The 18,214-nt window shown below is 56.9% G+C and overlaps 1 protein-coding gene across 3 annotated transcripts in view; it reads left to right on the top strand.

Moving 5' to 3' along the window:
* KCNN3 (potassium calcium-activated channel subfamily N member 3) overlaps nucleotides 1-18,214 on the top strand; it is a 194,719-nt gene that overhangs the window by 43,622 nt on the left and 132,883 nt on the right. For all 3 annotated transcript variants that reach the window (XM_075562542.1, XM_075562552.1, XM_075562547.1), the window contains exon 2: nucleotides 12,790-12,885. In XM_075562542.1, the coding sequence (XP_075418657.1) occupies nucleotides 12,790-12,885 (96 nt within the window). The remainder of the gene's footprint in view (nucleotides 1-12,789; nucleotides 12,886-18,214) is intronic.

Genomic DNA, 18,214 nt, shown 5'->3' with positions numbered 1-18,214 from the left:
TCCAGGGATGGCAGTGGTGGCAGGAAAGAGCACCAGGCAGGACTGGGCAGCGTGTCCGCTTCCTGGAGCTTTGCTGCTGAGGTTGGAGGTCCAGGTGGGTCAGAGCATAGCTTCTGAGCCCACAGTGGCCTGGGGTGCAGGTGGAGCAGGGTGGAGGAGCGCACTGGAGCGGTGGGTGGGTGGGTGGGGCTGGGACTGAGAGACACAGAGGGGGAGTGATCCCTAAGCCACGATTTGTGTCTTTCAAACCAATGCATTCCACCCGGTCGCTCTCACAGGCTGCAAATTGACACCCCCTCTTGACGCTCTATCACCCTGAAGAAGAGTCGGCCCAAACTCCGAGCCTAGCTCAAGACCGTGGAGCTGGGCCCGACTTACGTGGGTGCAGAGTAGAATTGGCTGTTCCTACGGGCCTTCTGAAGCAGGTTGCCAAGCCTTTCTTCCGAGGGGCGTCTGTTGCTCTGTACTTCCCAGCTGGTTCTGATTCCCTGTGACCCCGTAAGATGGAGCAGAGCTGCCCCCCAGTGTTTCCAAGGCTGTCACTGTTACCACAGTTGGTTACCTTACCTTTCTCCCCAAGAGTGGGCTCAAGCCGCTGACCCTTCAGTTAGTAGCCGAGGGCTCCTTGAGGGGCCCCGGGGCAGGCTCAGTCAGCAGTGCAGCGGGGAACACTGGAGCCACGCAGGCATTGGCCCTCCTTGTCACTGGGGGACTCCAGCTTCCACCCAGCAGCTGGCAGGTGGATGAGGGAGCATGGGGAGAGCAGAGTGGGAAGGACAGCCCAATCCTGAGACTGGCCAGGCTCGGGCTGGGTCAGCACCCAGTGCCCACACAGAGCTTTGTGCATAGCGATTTCCCGGTGTTTGTTGGTTTAGGGACCAGGTAATTGTTGTTTCTAAATATAAGCTTTTGTTGTTACTGAAATGATACACAGGGAAACATGCACCAAGTCACCAGGTTCCACAGTGGCATTGCTTGCGAGCTTCCGGTGGCGCACCTGTTCCCACCCTTTTTTGTTCCTCCCCCCTTAACACTAGCTTAAATCCCCCAGAAACCCCAAACGGCCACGGAGTCGATGCTGTGACTCACAGTGACCCTACAGGACAGGGTAGAACAGACCCAGCGAGGTTCTGAAGCTGTAACTCTTCAGAAGTAGAAAGCCCCATCTTTCTCTCACGGAGCAGCTGGTAGTTTCAAACTGCCGACCTTTTGGATGACAGCCCGCTACATAACCACTATACCACATCCACTCACTGCCCCCCACAGTTCCCATCTAATCTTTCCAGCGGCTGCTGTGAATTGGCTCCCACATAGGCAGTCGTGAGATAGCACGATACTCCAGACAGACCGCGTATTTACTTATTTTAGCTAGGAAAGGTCCACTGTTGGGGTTCAAGAGGCCCCTCGGGGATATTTTTTGGTCAAAGGTTGAAAGACGAGTGCGGGGCGATAGTTTCGGGGTTCATCCTGCCTCCATGGCTCGGAAATGTCAGATCGTTTTTTTCGATTAAGAGGGAAAAACAAAACGACTGTGAAGCAAGCTACCCGGAAAGCGGAAAGCACGTTTCTTTGCTTCCAACATTCCAGGCATTTAAGGAGACCAAGTGAATGATGGGGACCGGGGGCTGGGCCAGAGGAGCAGGGGCCTTCCTAAGGAATTGTGCCGGGAGCTGAGCAGCCTGGCAGGGTCCTGCCATTTCTGAGGAGTGGCTATAGGCCAGGGTGGGGACATGGTGGGGGCACAGGCCTTGGTGTCCCCAGGCTGCCAGCACAGGTCTCGAGGCTGAGGCCAGAGGCGTGGGTGTGTACCTCTCCCGAGTCGCAGGGCGGGCACCCTTGGGAGGCAGTGTGAGGTGACAGGCCTGTGTTCATCAGAGGCCCTGGGGCCTCTGGACCCCACCGAGCAGTGCGATGGCCGAGTGACTGAGAGGAGTGTCCTCCCTGGGCAGGAGGACAAGGGTAATCAGGGACCCATTGTGGATGGAGAGAGAGGCTGGGGAGGGACCAGGCAGGAGGTCTGACGGAGGGAGGGAGAACAGGTCTTTGGAGGAGAGATGTGTGCACAGGCTGCAGAGGCGGCAGGGGTTCTAAACTCTGCTCCCACTCGGGCTGCTGCTGGACAGGGTGCAAGCCCATCTGGGCCCCAGCTCCCTCCTGCAGAAGGCTGTGGGAGCAGCCCATCTCCAGGCCCCGATACAGGGGGGTGGTTCTGATGAGTGTGTGTCTGGGTGGTGGGGCTCCCTTGAGAGACCGCAGACAGAGCGGGGGCTTCAGGAGACCCTCGTTTGTTTCTCGAGCTGAAGCCGGCTCTCAGAAAAAGCAGAGCCCTGCCATCAAGTCCGTTCCGACCCACAGCGGGCCTGCAGGGGAAAGAGGGTCCAGCTCTGAGCGCTTCTGAGACTGTGATCTTCAGGGAGCAGGACACGCGGCCTTCTCCCAAGGAGCACCTGGTGGGCTTGAGCTGCTGACCTTTGTTAACAACTAGTGCGTCTGAAAAAGTCGGAGCTGTGTAGCGCAGAGGGGGATGCCGGGAGGGGAGCCAACGCCCCAGTCCCTGGAGGCACTGGGCAGAGGCCAGGTGGCCACGTGGCAGGAGTCTTCAAGAAAGATGTCACGGGCCAGAACCCAATGGCGATGACCTTTTCTTCGGGTCCCCAAATGCAAATTCTGGGGCTCTCTTATGTTTCAAGGGAGAAACACAAGGCTTTCTGCTCCCATATAGAGTTACCATCTCTTTTTTAAAAAATCCTTTCTATGTTAGTCTGGGTACTTTAGAGAAACAAATCCACAGAAACTTGTGTATAAGAGAGAGTTTTCTATAAAGGTTAAGTGCACATCAAGAAAACATCCCAACCCAGTGCTGCCCAAGCCCACAAGTCCAACATTAACCTATTAACCCATGTGTCCAACACCAATCCACAAAGTCCTCCTCCATCTCACAAAACAGATGCAATGATGCCGACTGCAGGAGGAAAGCGGAAGTCAGTGAATGTGTAAACATCTCAGCACTGGCAGGGGTCTCCCCACGGGTGCTCCAGCACCCAGGGCTCGATCAGGGTAGGTCCATGTGGCTTCTCCTCGGGGATGTCTTACAGGAAGCGAGCCTTGCCAGCTGAAGCAGGGAACTGGCTAAGGCAGCAGCACCCTGATCCCACCATCACAAAGCAAGAGACCTGAGAACTAGAAAGGCGAGGCTCACCGAGCCATTTACCCCTCCGCCCTTCAATTAACCCCACATGTGTTTATCGGCCAGGTTGGCACACTATACTCACTACTTCAATTTTATTGAGGGCTTGTACAACTCTTATCACAAGGAGTTTCTGTCTTGGAAACCCCCAGGGGCAGTTCTACCCTGTCCTGTAGGGTCGTCGTGAGCTGGCATAGACCCGATGCGTTCCTCCAGGCTGTGATACTGGGTGGTCCAGCTGTCTGCGGTTCATGTTGGCGCCCTGGCGGCAGCAGCTCTCGCCCCTGGCCTGCACATGAGAACAATCGAGATAGAAAACACAATACAACGCCACCCAGTGGAAACCTGTAAGTGTCCAGGCCTCATGGACGGAGAGTCCGGCTCTGCTCTGGGGTGGAGTCAAGTCTTTTAGGAGCTGTGGGGACCTGGTGAGCTTCCACCCCAGCTCATCCCCATCTCTGGTGGGGCAGGGATAACCGCCCCCCCCCCCGCTCCGGTTTCATCCCACCTCCATACTGAGTCCAACAGCTCGAGGCTCTATCCCCAACCCACGTCCACTCATCCAGTGGACACTTAAGTGCTTTTCTTGTGTCTGGGAGAATTCTCGAGAGGGGCCATGACGGGGGAGCCATATTTCGGATGCTTTCAGAGCAGCCTCAGGTGGGTTTCTCCCGCCCCCTCTCAGCACAGGGCAAATGGGCAAGAAGAAAAACGGGCCACATGGACTCTCTGCCCACTCAGCAGTGGGGCAGGAAAGTGATCTAGAGGCGAGCACCCAGGGGAGACTTCGGGACCAGCCGGCCCCCTTCCTGCCCTGCTCTTGTAAAGGACACACTCTCCTTCCCTGGAATTGTGTTTGTGGCCTTGTGTGGTGACCCGCTCATTCACCCTGATATTTCAGTAGCATGGCCTCCCGGGTGACCTTCTGCTGGCTTCCTTGGGGCACCAGCCAGCGGGGGAGCCAAGGCCTGGGGAGGATCATTTCCTCTTAATTGGAGTCCTGGTCATCGGGCTGGCTTCACGGAGCACTGCCTGCCAGGCCACCCTCCGTGCAGGCTTGAGTGTCCTCGTTATTCACTGCACCGTGTCCCTCAGCCATCAGGGCCCCTCTCCTCCTGGGAGTGACACCGTAGAGGGCAGCAGGGAAACGCCCAGGCCCGCTGGCCGGCTGGGTTTCATTCTGGCTTCCTTCACCCCACCAGGTTGCCTGCCTGTCCCCCACCGGCCCCACCTGGGCCCGACTTACCCAGACATCCGTCTCATTGCCTCCCATGCCCACCCCAGCCAGGAGAGGGGCTTCGTGGTGGCATGGTGGAGGTGAGGTAGCACTGTGGTCTCGCCAGGCTGGCTGGGCCATGAAGGTTCTGTTTGGCGACTCGTGCGTCACGAAGTGCTCTCCCCAGCCCTCTGGGTGGGGAGAACATGAGTCTGGCCTCCTCCGCCTCTTCCTCAGGCAGGGCCATGTGCACTCGGGCCGCTGGCTGTCTCTGGGTCCCAGATTCCTCACCTCTGGCGCTGGGGCGGTGGGGTGGCTCTGAGGTCGCCGGACAATGGAAACAGTGTCTGCTCCGTGGCAAATGCTCAAGAAACATTCGCTGCCATTTGTGCCGTATCTCCTGTCATTTCGTGGGAGACCCTGCGTGGTGCGCACAGCTCAGTGCTTAACTGCCCACCACAGGGTTGGCAGTTCGGACCCGCTCAGAGGTGCCATGGAAGAAAGGCCTGGAAAACTCCCTGGCTACAAAACCAGTCATGGGAAACCCCCGGGAAGCACAGTTCTGCCTGGACATGTGTTGATGTCATGCCACAATGTTGTCCACGTGAGGGCAACATGAAAGCATTCATTAATGTGGAGGCTCACGATGCGCGGGGCTGGTGCTTGATGTGTCTCGAACATTGGCTCCCTTCATTCATTAATTCAGCGTCCAACCAAGGAGCCCTGGTGGTGCCGTGGCGATGCGTTGGGTTGCGATCCACATGGCCGGCAGTTTGAAACCGCCAGCAGCTCCTTGGGAGAGAGACGGCTTTCTACTCCCGTAATGAGCTGCAGCAAAGGTCGTGAGCATCTTTATACTACGCACCATGATACGGCACGACGATACGGCAATGAGTGGGATTCCAAAACTGTTGCCTTTGGGGGCTTACGTTCTAGGGGGTGGGAGTGAGAGTCTGTACCGGCGACAGTGGGTAAGTGGGTGTAGATGGTGAGAAATCCTCCTGGTCTCCCTGCTGAGGCCATGGCTACTGGGGGTGACCAGGCTTGGGCTGGATCAGGAAAGGTCAGGGCTAGACTGGGCCACTGCTCTGAGGGTGTGGAGAGCCGTGGGCTGTGATGAAACCAGGCAGTTCTTTCCGGAGGAGGACGGGCCCGCGATACAAACCAAAGCCACTGCCATGGGTGGTTCTGACCCATCGCCCAAGTCAGGAGATGAAAAAGCCGTCCCTGCTGTCATGGAGACTGTTCTGACTCAGGACGACCCCCGTGTTTCGGAGTAGAACTGCTCCATGGGGTGTCCTTGGCTATAGTTTTTCGGGGGGAGGCCTGGTGGCTGGGCTGCTGACTGCAGGTCAGATGTTCAAAATCTCCGGCTGCTCCACGGGAGAAAGATGAGACTTTCTACTCCCATAAGGAGTTACGGTCTTGGATACCCACAGAGGCAGAATTAGTCGGGCGGCACTGAGTTTGGCCTTGGATTTTGGAATCTTCATGGAAGCAGACTGCCATGTGTTGTACCCCCCCCCACCCCCGCCAGACCTGAGCTCAGCAGTGAGTCTGAGGTCAAGAAGTGAGAAGTTGGGGCAGGGGAGGGAGGGAGGGAGCAGGGTGGCTGGGGCTTGCACTGATATGGAAGCTCCAGGGTTGAGCCAGTGGATAAGGGGCGGGTCTAATTGCGTAGCATTAATTAGCAGGAGTGTCTAATTAGGACAAGCATTACAGAGCTACAATATTAAGTGGGTACTGCTGAATATCAATCAATTTTGGAGCCTCTCCATGAAATGGAAGGAAAAGTTGACCTCATTAGACAAAAGATTTCGACATCAGTGATTCTGCAAACTGAATGCCACCCAGAGCCATGGTACCACAGCGCCCGCCGCCACGGAGACTTTCACAGACGTGAGAGCGTGTTGCCTCTGCCCTTTGGGGGTCCCAGAGACAAATATGATGCATGGACACACGCACACACACGCATACACCAACGTACACACGCGCACACACACATATGTATACACAACACACATACACTCACCTATACTCACATTCATGCACACATGCACACACACAAACTGACACACATATGCACACACATACACATATACCCATACACACACGCCCCCACATACATACACACACATGTACGCACACCACGTACACACACCCATACACACTTACATACGCATACATGCACGCGCACACGCATACACAGGCACGTGCACGAGTGTGAGGGTGCACCAGCCGGGTCCGGGGAGGCAGTCATACCCCCTTCCCTCAGATAAGCTAATATTTCACTTCAGTTCAGCGCCCCTGCGGGCTCTGCCTGTGTGCATAGTTTCCTGCGATTTTTCCAATGTTCCAAATCATAAACTGCATGTGGAACTTCAAAGTCTCTGGGAAGATCTACCACAATCATTACCATTCTGGTCTGTCTTTGCGGCGACAAGGCCAGCCCGGAGAGCAATTTATAGGGCTGGCTCAGAAGTCAGCACACACTCCACATGGCCTCGGGGGAGCCGGGCAGCCGGGCAAGGGCGGGAGGAGCAGGTAGGGGTGCCGGCAGCAGAGGCAGATAGCAGTGGGCATGCATGCGTGTGGGCGCTGCAGCTCCCGACTTGGCCGTATGTTGGCATGTCTGAGTAGTTTAGCTTCTCTGGGCAGCGGTCTCCTCCTTCAAAGTGGACTCCTGGTGTCCGCCTTGCAGGTGGGGGTGGGGTGCCTGTACAGGCCGGTGGGCCAGGGTGACTAGGGCCGTGTGGCAGCACTGACTTGTGCTGCACAGGGTTTCAGTGGCAGGTTTAATGGAAGCAAATGGCCAGGCCTCTCTTCCAAGGCACCTCTGGTGGACTCAGCCCTCCGGCCTTTCAGGTGGCAGCCTGCCATGTTACCTGCCCTGTGTGTGCCGCCCAGGGCCGGACCCCGTGGGTTCCTGCCCTCGGTTTCCATGGAAGGAGCAGTTGCCAGGCTCTTCTTCCGTGAGACTGCTGTGTGGCTTTGAACCACCGGCCTTTAGTTAGTGACCTGTGGACTGCAAATCATTTGCACCCTTTTGGGGATGGACCTTTAGCACCCCATCCGGAAAACTCAAACCAAACTCTCAGTCATCCGGTCGATTTCCAACTCGTAGCAACTGAAACAGAGTAGAACCACTTCTTGGGGTTTCTGAGATGAACGATTGTTATTTTTTGTTTGTTTTTAAACAAAAACAAAGTTTATGTGGTGGGGTTTCAGGTATCAGGCCATCATTGTATGCTTTCAACAACTGATCAACAATCCCGCGGGGTCCCCTTACCTCCCCACACCCCAGCTTCCTCTGAAGATCTTCATCTCCCACCACCCAAGTTAGCACCCAACTACCCTTGAGCCCAGGGGCTGGCAAACTGCGGCTTGTTTGGTCCGTACGTGTGGTTCTGAAGTAAATGGAAACGTTTGTAGAGCATAGTGTTCCGATAAGGGTGATTTCATCTGTTTGTAAAAATGTATTTGTGGCTCTCAAATAATTCTTAAATGGCTGTGAGGACCAGGACTGGCCCTTCCGTCTCAAAAGCGTCCTGGCCCCTGCTCTAGCACATTGCCTCCCCACACTCCTCTCCCTCCCTCCTCGGACACCCGCCAACGTCGTTTCTTACGGCGTGGAAAGCGTCTCTTGGCTCTTTGCCGTGTCAGTGGGATTGTACATTTGCTCCTTTGAGACTCGACCACTGTGGGAGCAGATTGCTTCCTCTTCCTCCTACGGGGCAGCCAGTGGATTTGAACCACCAACCTCTTGCTCATGTTAGCCGCATGCTTAAACCACAGCAGCACCAGAGCTCCGTAACCCTCCCTACTGAGTTGTTTTTGACTGGCAGCAACCCTGTGCGGCTTTCCCAGCCCATCCATCTTCAGGAGAGCGTAGGGGGTCAGCTTTCTGCCGTGGCGTGAGCGGCCGGTCGGTTTGAACAGTCGACCTTGCAGTTGGCAGCCCCGCACCTACCCGACAGGGTCACCTTGCAGCTCTTGATTGCAACTTGTTTTCTTCACTGCACAATCAAACGTCTCTGCAGGGCAGGGGGAGGGTATGGCTGGGAGCAGAGCCGGGTCACATGGGTGGGACATCTTGCAGGGGCGTGGCCCACCCTCCTTTACCTGGTTAGGGCACTCCTCTGCCTCTGCTCAGACCCCAGGACCTCACGTGGGAGCCTCGGTCGTTTTTGAAGCATGGAGTATAGGAAAGCCTGGCATAGAGAATCTGGGGGAACAGTGGCATAACTCTGGAAAAGTCTCTCTGTCTCTCACTTTCTTCATCAGCAGCATCAGGAAGGAGACTCATGGCCCTCCTGCATCGGGCTAGGGTTTGAGGTACGGCGTGTAGAAGGCAGTTTGCTGAAAGCAGAGGGGCTCTTATTAGACAGTTTCAAGAAGCCCTCCTCAAGCACCTGGTGCACGTGAACTAGGCTGTGGAGGCAATACCGTGTAAATACAGGTAATACCGTGTAAATGTGCTGTCGTGTGGGTTCAGGTAGGCTGTGAATCAAGCGCTGAGTGGAAAAACATATGGGGGTGTTCATGAACCCCTCGACCCAGCCCCGGGGCTATCACAAACCCCGGGCATGGCCTGGCAGGTGGGCATGACCTCATGCCCTGAGTTGAGCGTGTTGACACAAAGTGGACGTCAAGTGGCTGAAGTGATACGTTGTAACGTCTGGCAATCCGTGACCTTGCTCTCCACCCAAAGGAAGGGCTGGAGGTCAGTGAGCTTCCTAACAGAGCACCCCTGGTGGGGGGCGCGGAATCATTATAAAAATGAGTCTAGTCTTTGAATACCTACTTGGGGGACAAGAAGTGGGGGGTGATCACCCCAGCACCTAAGGAGGTCCACACCCCCTTTACCATGAAAGCGTATCAGAAGGAAAGGCAATGGAGGCGATCCCCACTGCGCTCCCCACCCCGCTTTGGGGCCTGAGCTCGGCTCTCAGTGTCTCCTCATGGCTCCTTCCGGTGACTTCCAGGCTTCTCCGCCATCAGAGGTGGAGAGCCCGCGCTGGCTCAGTGCTGCCGGGCTTTTGGAGACAGACGGCCATGAAGTGAGCTGACTCATCACATGGGGAATAATTCTTAAGCATTCCTGTGCTGTTGGTGTTGCAGGGGGCAGAAGGGTTGGCCCGCTGACCCCTGGACTCCCCCCTTCCCCGCACCCCAGGCCTCCAGGACCCTCCTTTCGGCCCTCAGCTGGGTGGGGGGTGCTTCAGGGCTGAGTGGGTGTGGCAGGCCTCCCATTGCCGGGTTGGGGGAGAGGGGTGATGGCGGCTCTTTAACGACTCCTGTGTTGCCACCATCGCCCAAAGAGCCTTATCAATTTCAGGCTTCAATGGCGTTTAGGCAGCAAAGAAAAGAGAATCACTCAACATTTTAATGAACAGAAAACATTTCTAGTCCAGCCCAGACTTCTCTGACATGCTTTCCAGCTATTAAAAATGTTTGATGGTTTAATTTTTTTTTTAATCGACGAGCAATGCGGAGCACGAGGAAATCTCTCGCACAGTGAGTGTCCTGCGTGGTCAGCCAGCGGGGCTGGGAACACAGGGAGGCCTTGCTGGCCCAGGCCCAGGACGGAGGGGGAGTTGCCTGGATGTCAAGGCTTTAGGGCAGAGGAAGGGGCTCCCAGAGAGGAGACAGCATCTGGCCCTTCCCCTTCTCACCCCCCACCCCGCCTACAGAAACAGACTTGAATTCTGGTGTCAGTTCATTTCTGCCAAGAGAGATCAATTAGAGGTTGAAATGTGCAGCCGCTCCCACAGCCCGGGGAGGCGCGATGCTCCCCAGATGGCGTCGAAGCCTTTTGAGAAGAAAGGATTGGTCATTTTCCACTCGAAGACATTGTGCGTTGTCCCCAGCTCATCCCAGTGAGGAGGCTCGTCCCGATCGCCCCTCCTGCTCTTGCTTGGTGTGCTGGGTGGTGGTCCGGGCATCCGGCGCTCTCGGGGTGGCACGCAGTTAGGGATTAACTACCCAGGTGAAGCCCGGTGCTTGGAGCCCACCCAGTGGCCCCCAGGAGAAAAGCTGGAGAGGTGGCTTGCCTCAAGGACAGCCGAGGAGGCCTCCGTAACACGCAGGGCCTCCATGGCCAGAATCGGCTCAACAGCGGTGGGTTCAGACATTGAGAGTCCGTCTCGTGAATGGGAACTGTGCTTGCTCAGCGCCGCTCCCTCCTTAATACGCCCCCGGCTTGAAGTCCATTTTGACTGGTCACCACTCTCCAGGACCGGGTAGAGCTGCTCCATCGTAGGGTTTCTGAGACTGTCAGCCTTCCTGGGAGCAGACAGCCTCATCTTTCTTCCGCAGAGTGGCTGGTGGGTTTGAAGCCACCCTGCAGTCAGCCACGCAATACTTAACCCATCATGCCTCCCAGCCGCCCCTGCTCAGCCTTATCACTGCCATCGAGGCGCCCCTGACTCGCAGGGACCCTACAGGACAGGGTCGAACTGCCCCTGGGTTCCCGAGACTGTACCTCTTTCCTTGAGCAGATGGCCTCCTCTTGCTCCAGTGGAGCGGCTGGTGGTTTCGAACCGCTAACTTCTCCGTTAGCCGCCCAGCGCATGAGTCTCCCCCATAGACGTGAACTGAGTGACCGAGGCCTATCTTCCTTAGGCTGCAGAACATGGATGAGGGTCAAGGAAGCCTGTTTGTTTAGCCCAGCTTGTGGGCAGCACAGAGTGGACACTTTGGCCATCGCTGGTGCCCCCACCGGGTAGAACATTGGAGTCAGCCAGTCCAGAGGCTTCTGGGACAAGGACTCACTTTCTCTGTCTCACAGCATGCAGCTCACAATGGACTCTTAGTAGTGTCAGCAAACAGGAGGTGGGTGGGAAGGAAGGAGCGAGTGAACAGACAGAGGGGCGGGGTGGCATTTCCGGCATCCAGAGGCTGTTGGAGGCATGCAGAGTACGATTAGCTCCTATCCTACAGGCTGGTGGTCGGAGCCTTTGGGCCAGTGGTTCATTGGTTCTCCTGACGCGGGGCACAGATGAGGCCCCCACAGCTGTACCACAAAAGTGAGGGGTAGGGGTGGGGTCTGCACACACCACAGCGGCCCAGGCATTGATTCGAGGGCAGTGAGTTTTTTGGGGAAGGCCCAGCCTGGGAATCAGAGGCCTTGCCTTTGAATCCTGGCTCAAACCACTCCCTACCTGTCCCCCGACCCTCCACCCTACCTGTAATGGCTATAGACTTGGGATGAAGGCCATGGGGCTGGTGTGAGGAAGATGAGAACAGATGTGCCCATCTGCCCTGTCAGCATCAAGGTACTTTAGAGAAACTGCCGTTGTCATGGTCACCAGCCACCTGAGGCCAAGGCTGCCTCCATGGGGCCTGCATCCCCTGGGGCTGAGCGAGGGGCCCCCACACCGCACCTGCTCACGGGTGCTGCCCACTGGTCCACTGCCTTTGCTCCCATCTTCCTCCAGGGCTGGGAGTCATCTTTACCCACTCCCCTCCAACCCCAGAAGGCACCAAGTCCCCAGCCCAGATGCCTGGAATCTGTAGAGGGCACACAGCGATCGGTTGCTAACCCCGCACTCTTTCGTTGCCGGTGCTGCCAGAGGCTCAACACACATCACAGGTCCTTAATTTTTCAAAACCGCCCTGTGGCCTCAACAAATGCCCTCTTCCTCTGACAGAGTACATAGGGGTGGAGTTACAGTCTGAGGCTCAATATCCCCAAAGTCATGTCAGATTTGGACTCCGCTCTCTGGCCGCTAACCGTGTGGCTGCAGGTTCCCTAGGCTGCTCTCCATGGCCCATCCCTGCCTCCCCGACTCCCCGACTCCGGGCCCTTCCCTTGCCTGGGACCCCTCTGATCCCAGGGCCCCCTCTGCTCCCACCCTCCTCCTCCTCCTCCTCTTCTCTCCCCCAGCTGTGGCTCCCTGGTCTCCTCCCCTGCCCGTGGCCTGAGCCAGGAGGCGAGGGCGGCTGCCAGGACGCTAATCCATTCCTGAAAGGCCTGCCTCTGCGTTGTCTGAGATGGAAGGGACCTCGACGTCCTTTGGTTCGGGTTGGCCAAGAGGAACGAGAGGCATGATCTGGTACCATATTCATGCCCATGCCAGATACTGATGGCACGGTGAAGAATGATGTTCCTAGGACTATGAACGCAGAGGCCAGCATTCTAAGTGCCCCGTCAGCAAACGAAGCCCGCCACGTACAACAAGCACAATGCATCACGCCCAAGTGGGGTCATCCTAGGGATGCAGACCGAGGCTAGGGGGGCTGCCGAGTCTGAGGTGGCCCAGGCTCACTTTAGGCTGTGCCCTGCTCCTTGCGCCCCGTGCCACCCCACCTTCTCCTCAGAGTACACCAAGACACTCCCTGCCCGGCACCCCCTAACGCATTCTCTCTTCCGTCCCCCCTGCAGGATTCCATGTTTTCGTTGGCCCTGAAATGCCTTATCAGTCTGTCCACCGTCATCCTGTTGGGTTTGATCATCGCCTACCACACACGGGAAGTCCAGGTAGGTGCCCCCCGGCAGGGGTCCTCACCTTGCCTGGCTCTTGGCTGAGCCCACCCCCTTTGAAGGGCAGCCGAGTGGGGTGGGTGATTGTCAGGGGCGTGTCCCCCTCCACCCCCACCCTCGCCAGGACTGTATCAGCAGGAGGGGGCGGGGCTGCCCTATGGCTTAAGCACAACCCTGGCCATGTCGTCCTTTGGGGTCCAGACACATCATGTGGCGCCATGATTTGGGGGCGGGGGTCGCCCTGCCCAGGAACCTCATTTAGCACCGTAGTTACGTGAGTGCGTCTGATGAATTCCTTTATCTTCTCTCTCCTGTTTCTTGTTGGGTGCTTTCTGACTTTGAACTCTGCGTTCATCTCATGAGTCAGACCTACCTTGTGTTTCCCCTATACACATAGACACACATGCTCACACCCATACATTTATACACACACACACACACACACACACACACACACACACACACACACACACAGTCTCAGGGACTACCTTACACAGAGACCCTGCCTCTCTCACAGGCTCTCATACACACACTCGATCATCTGACACACGTACGTTCACGCACTCAGCCATACCCACGCACTCACTCTCTGTCTCACGCATATACACGCGCTCTCAGGCACCCTGCCGTTCACACTTGCTTCCACACACTCACACTATGTGAGTCATACACACACACACTCACACAGCGTCCCTCCCTCACATACAAATACTCTTTCACCCTCTCTCTCATTCGTTCACACACCCTGTGTGTCTCGCCCACGCATTCGCACTCACACCCTCAGTCTCACACACACTCACACGCTGCAGCAAACACCCTGAGGGGGAGACTGAGCCCTGCCAGGTGCCGGCAGACTGAGCAGGATGGTGTTCTCGGCTGGGCTCTGGCTGCCCTCTGTGTCTTGCTGCCCAGGGCTGACTTGGCACCTGCAGGAGCATTAGCCAGGGCCCCAGGGTGCGCATCCCTTTGGCGACACAGGAGGAGCACTGGCCCGGGCCTGGGGTGGTCAGAGAGAAGCATGCAGGCCCGCGATTCTCCCCATCCCCTGACTCTGGTTGTCACTCCTGCCACTGGCCTGCGCAGCTCTGAACTCTGCAAATGTTTTTTCTCACACCCCTGAGGGTGTCTGAAAAGGATGCGGTCCCCTGGCTTTCGGAGCACACAGAGATCCACATCTGGGCGGCAGGCGGGAGGGAGACGGAGACCAGAGCTCGGAGTCAGAGAAACTGGGGTCGTGGCTCGGCCACAACCTCTTCTCGCTGCGTCGTGGTGCCGTGCGCCTGGCCTCCCTGGCCTTTGGTCTCTTCGCGGGGTGTTCCCTGCCTGGTGGCTGCATTGGGGATGGATGGAGCCCAGTGGAGCAGCTGTGTCCCCTCCTGTTAGCCGGCGGGGGCTGTGGGGAGGTGGCTGACTGAGTGCAGAAGCATTGGCTCTGGTCCATCTTGGCGGGCTCCAGTCTGCCAAGACCACAGGACACTAATCTGGACAGTTGGGACTCTTTAGCCCCTGGAGGAGGGGTGGGAGTCACGGGTTGTGCTCTGAGGGCGGAATCCCAGATGCCTCGGAGCAGTTTCCTTCCCGGAGTCTGAACGGAGCCAAGCTGGTCGGCTTTCATCCAGGCTGGTGCCTGGGTCGCTCCCAGAGGCCAACAGAGCAGCAGGAGCCAGACCAGCTTCTTCCTGACCCCACCTCGGCCTCGGGCCCCGGGTGGTGTCTGAGGTGGTGTCTATCTGCAGAGAGGCTGTTCTTGCTGCCCGTCCAGGACAGGAAGGCGTCTCTCGGGCCAGAGGAAAGGTAGAATCAGAGGCAGGCCTCACCCAAGCCCACCCTCAGCGGCCTCAAGGCCTGGCTGCTTCCTCTCACTGCTCTAGGTGTTGGGTGGGGAGAGCCGGACACCCTCCCACTGACTCCCGGGGAGTTTTGTGCCCAGTCCAGGGCCTGCATCCCTGGCTCTCAGACCGGGTCCAGCCCAGCTGTTGTGTGGCCTCATTTCCGATCGGGTGGCGGGGGCCATGGCACCGACAGGCCAGCCCTTAGTCACGACCCGTCTCCTTTTCATCCCTAGTCGTGGAGAGTGAATGTGCTGTGTGGCCGAGAACCTTGGCCGGGCCACTCAAGGTTTGTCAGAAGGAAGGGAGGTGATGGCCGTGAACTCTGCCGCAGCCCCTTCAGCCTGAATGACCGGGCCACTCCCAGTATCTCTGCCCTCGGTTTTTACGTCTGAGACACGGAGTCACGTCCCACCCCTTGCTGAACGCACAACAGGGTGGGTGATGTGCAGAGTACGGAGCGCACAGTGGGCTGGCATGAAAAATGGGATTTCGGCCCTGCTGGGCCCAGCTCGGCCCCAGTCTGAGTGCTACCAGATGGTCACTGTCACACCTGCCCAGTATGCCAACTGCCAGGCTTTCTCCTGTTCTGGCCCAACCCTGCCAGCACGCTCGGCTCCTGACACCATGGATGCAGGTTCTCGGCCGAGCAAAAAGGCTCTAGGGAGTCAGTGGGCGGGTCACCAGCCCTGATCCTACCTGTGCCCACCGGTGCCCACTGCCATGTGGAGGAAAGTGCCCCAGGTTTCCAGCCCAGTTCCTTGTGCAAACAGTGGGCTCTTCCCCTGCCGGAGGGAAGAGGGAGTGGTTTGGGCCCAGTCAGTCAGAAGAGGGAGCATGGTCCCTCCCAAGTTGTCCTGCCAGCTCCTCTTCTGCGTCCTCCTCCCCAGGCCCAGGGACAGTGGTGTCACGGATCTATGCATTTCCAGCACCCTCCTCTAATTCCCAGTGGAGAACAGCATTTTTGCTGGGTTGTGTGGAAGAGTGCTGGGTTTAGGAGATCTAGTCTCCAAAGCTGGTCAAACCGTGATGTCACCCTGTTTGTTGTGGGTCCTAAGCCCCTGGATCCCGCATGCTCTCCGTTCAGTCGGGCTACCCACTTCCTGAGAATGACGGTCATGGTTCGTGGCCCTTCAGCTGGCCCAGCCCCTGGTGGCCTCCTAACAAGCAGAGGAACCCACAGTGTGGCCCTGGGCTTGTGGTCCTTGGTATGTTTGAGCTCACTGTTTTGACATTGCATTTGGGTGAAGGGCTTCCTGGTTCCCTCGGGCCCTCTGCTTCCCCCGACATCCCTGAGGCCGTGGACAGTGGTTCTAGAGGAAGGGGCTCTTAGAAAACATCTGTGCACCCGGAAAGCCCAGCTGCTGCTCCTCTGTGGTGAAGCTGGCCAGGGTCAAGGGACAGCTGTATCGTCTCCTCCCTGGGGTGACGTCAGGGGCTTGTGTCAAGAATCTGGTCACCACTTCCTTCATGCACAACAGTTGCTGTCAGTTGGCTAACTTTTCGCAGGGATCCGATGACCGTGTCCCCACTTCCCCCCAGCTCTGTCCCAAGTGCTCACCCTCCGGCCCAGGCCCTGGTCCACAGCACACATGTGAGGCTGAGAGCACCACCTAGAATAATCACCAGTTGCCGTCAAGTGGGTATTGACTCATGGCGATGTCATGTGGGGCACTGCGCTCCAGGGGTCCAGTGTCTGGTTTCCTGGTTGTGTGGTAGTTAAGAGTCAGGCTTTGTAATCCCAGAGGTCAGCAGTTCAAAACCACTAGCCCCATAAACTGGTACAGCCTTGGACACACACAGAGGCAGTTTTACCGTGTCCTTGAGGATTGCTAGGGGTCAGCATCGACTTGATAGCAGTACGTTTTTTCTTTTTATTGAGGTATCTCTAGGGGTGATCTTGAATGCCCCACCTTTTGGGAAGCAACTGAACGTGTCAACCACCCACCCCACCCAGGGACTCCACAGTATTCCTGCCTGTTAGGGTCCACGGCTTAGATTTCTGAGGAGGAAGAAAAATTCTGAAACATTATTGGATAACTCTCAACTAAACTCTGCCTTCAAGCCATGGAGCTTCAGGCATGGGAGCTTCTCAGAGGGGACTTAGTCCAACCCCCCACCCTCAGCCCTCCCCTTCCCCCACTCATTCCCTGTGTGCTGTCCATCGGTGATGTGCTGCGGCTCCCACTACCTCCGGAGGTAGGCTCTCCCACACTGTCGGGAAGCAGGATCGAGTCTTCCTCCCACTGAAGAATCAGACCTCTCAGTGACTTCCACCGAGCCCTGGTTCTTCATCTTCAGCAGGAAAAGAAGGCACCTGTGTTCTTCACAGGGGCCACGGTGGCACAGTGGTTAAGTGCTCAGCTGCTAATGGAAACATCAGCGGTTCAAACCCAGAAGTCGGCTATGGCAGCCTGCTTCCTGGGGACACACTGCGGGGCAGCCCTGGTCTGTCCTCGGGGGCACTAGGCCATGACATCCATTTGGCATCCATGGGAAAGGTTCAGGGAGCTGTTCTCCTCAAATGAAAATGAAACAGAAAGGAAGCATATGCCCCCACAAAAACAATGCATTTTGCTAATTTACCAAAAGTCTAATGGGAAACAGCTGGGCCCTGGAGCGTTGGGCATAGGGTGTGTGTTGGGGATGTGGCGATGTCCACCACCTCCCAGATGGACAGCATGACCTCCTCTTCCCGGGCAATAGGCTCATGGGTATATGTCAACTTGTCAGACATAGAACTACCCCCACCCCCACTCCCCGACCCCTATAGATTTGAAATGAGCTTGTATGTTGCTGCACACTCCAAGTCCACCTGGGTTGACCGCTCCTCCTTTTTCAGCCACTGAGACTGATGTTTATATCTGAGGGGTAAGGACTCTGGAGGGCACGTGATTAACCTTTTTACGGCTCCTCTCCCAACTTTTCCTAACTCTTGAGTGCCTACAGAGTGCATCCGTCCATCCAGCATACATCTAAGATAGGCCTATTTCGTGCGGAGTGTGGGTCAGAAACCCGGATCTCTGGGCTAGAAACCTTGAAGCCCCCTTTACTTCTTCCCTCCAAGCCAGGCCAGCAGGTGGCTGAGGACACAGACTCTGGGCCAGCCTGGCTGGGCGTCAAATCATGCTCACTGTCTTGCTTAACCGCTCTCAGTCCCTTCCCTTTCTGTAAGGAGGTCCCCATCTCCTAACAGTGTCTCTTAAGAAGGGAGAGCAAAGAAGCCAATACACGCGAAGCTTTTTGCTTTGAGAGGATTGCCTCTGGAAGACGGGGTCTGGCAGAGGTCTCAGAATAAGCAGAAGCCCTGGGATGGGGGGTGGGTGGTAGAGGGCATTAAGAATGCATCCACCATAGGGGCACTGAGACCCCGCCTGCTGGATGGAACCTGACACGTGCTCAGTTAGCATTTGCTGAGTTGAGGGGCATGAGGAGGACACATGTGCGGCCGGGGTAGGCCGTGGGGTGATGACAGAGTAGCAGTGAGCATGTCCTCC

This window comes from Tenrec ecaudatus, chromosome 1, assembly GCF_050624435.1.
Source record: "Tenrec ecaudatus isolate mTenEca1 chromosome 1, mTenEca1.hap1, whole genome shotgun sequence".
NCBI lineage: Eukaryota > Metazoa > Chordata > Mammalia > Afrosoricida > Tenrecidae > Tenrec > Tenrec ecaudatus.
The sequence above is the reverse complement of the archived record's forward strand: the minus strand, read 5'-3'. Positions and strand labels throughout refer to the sequence as shown.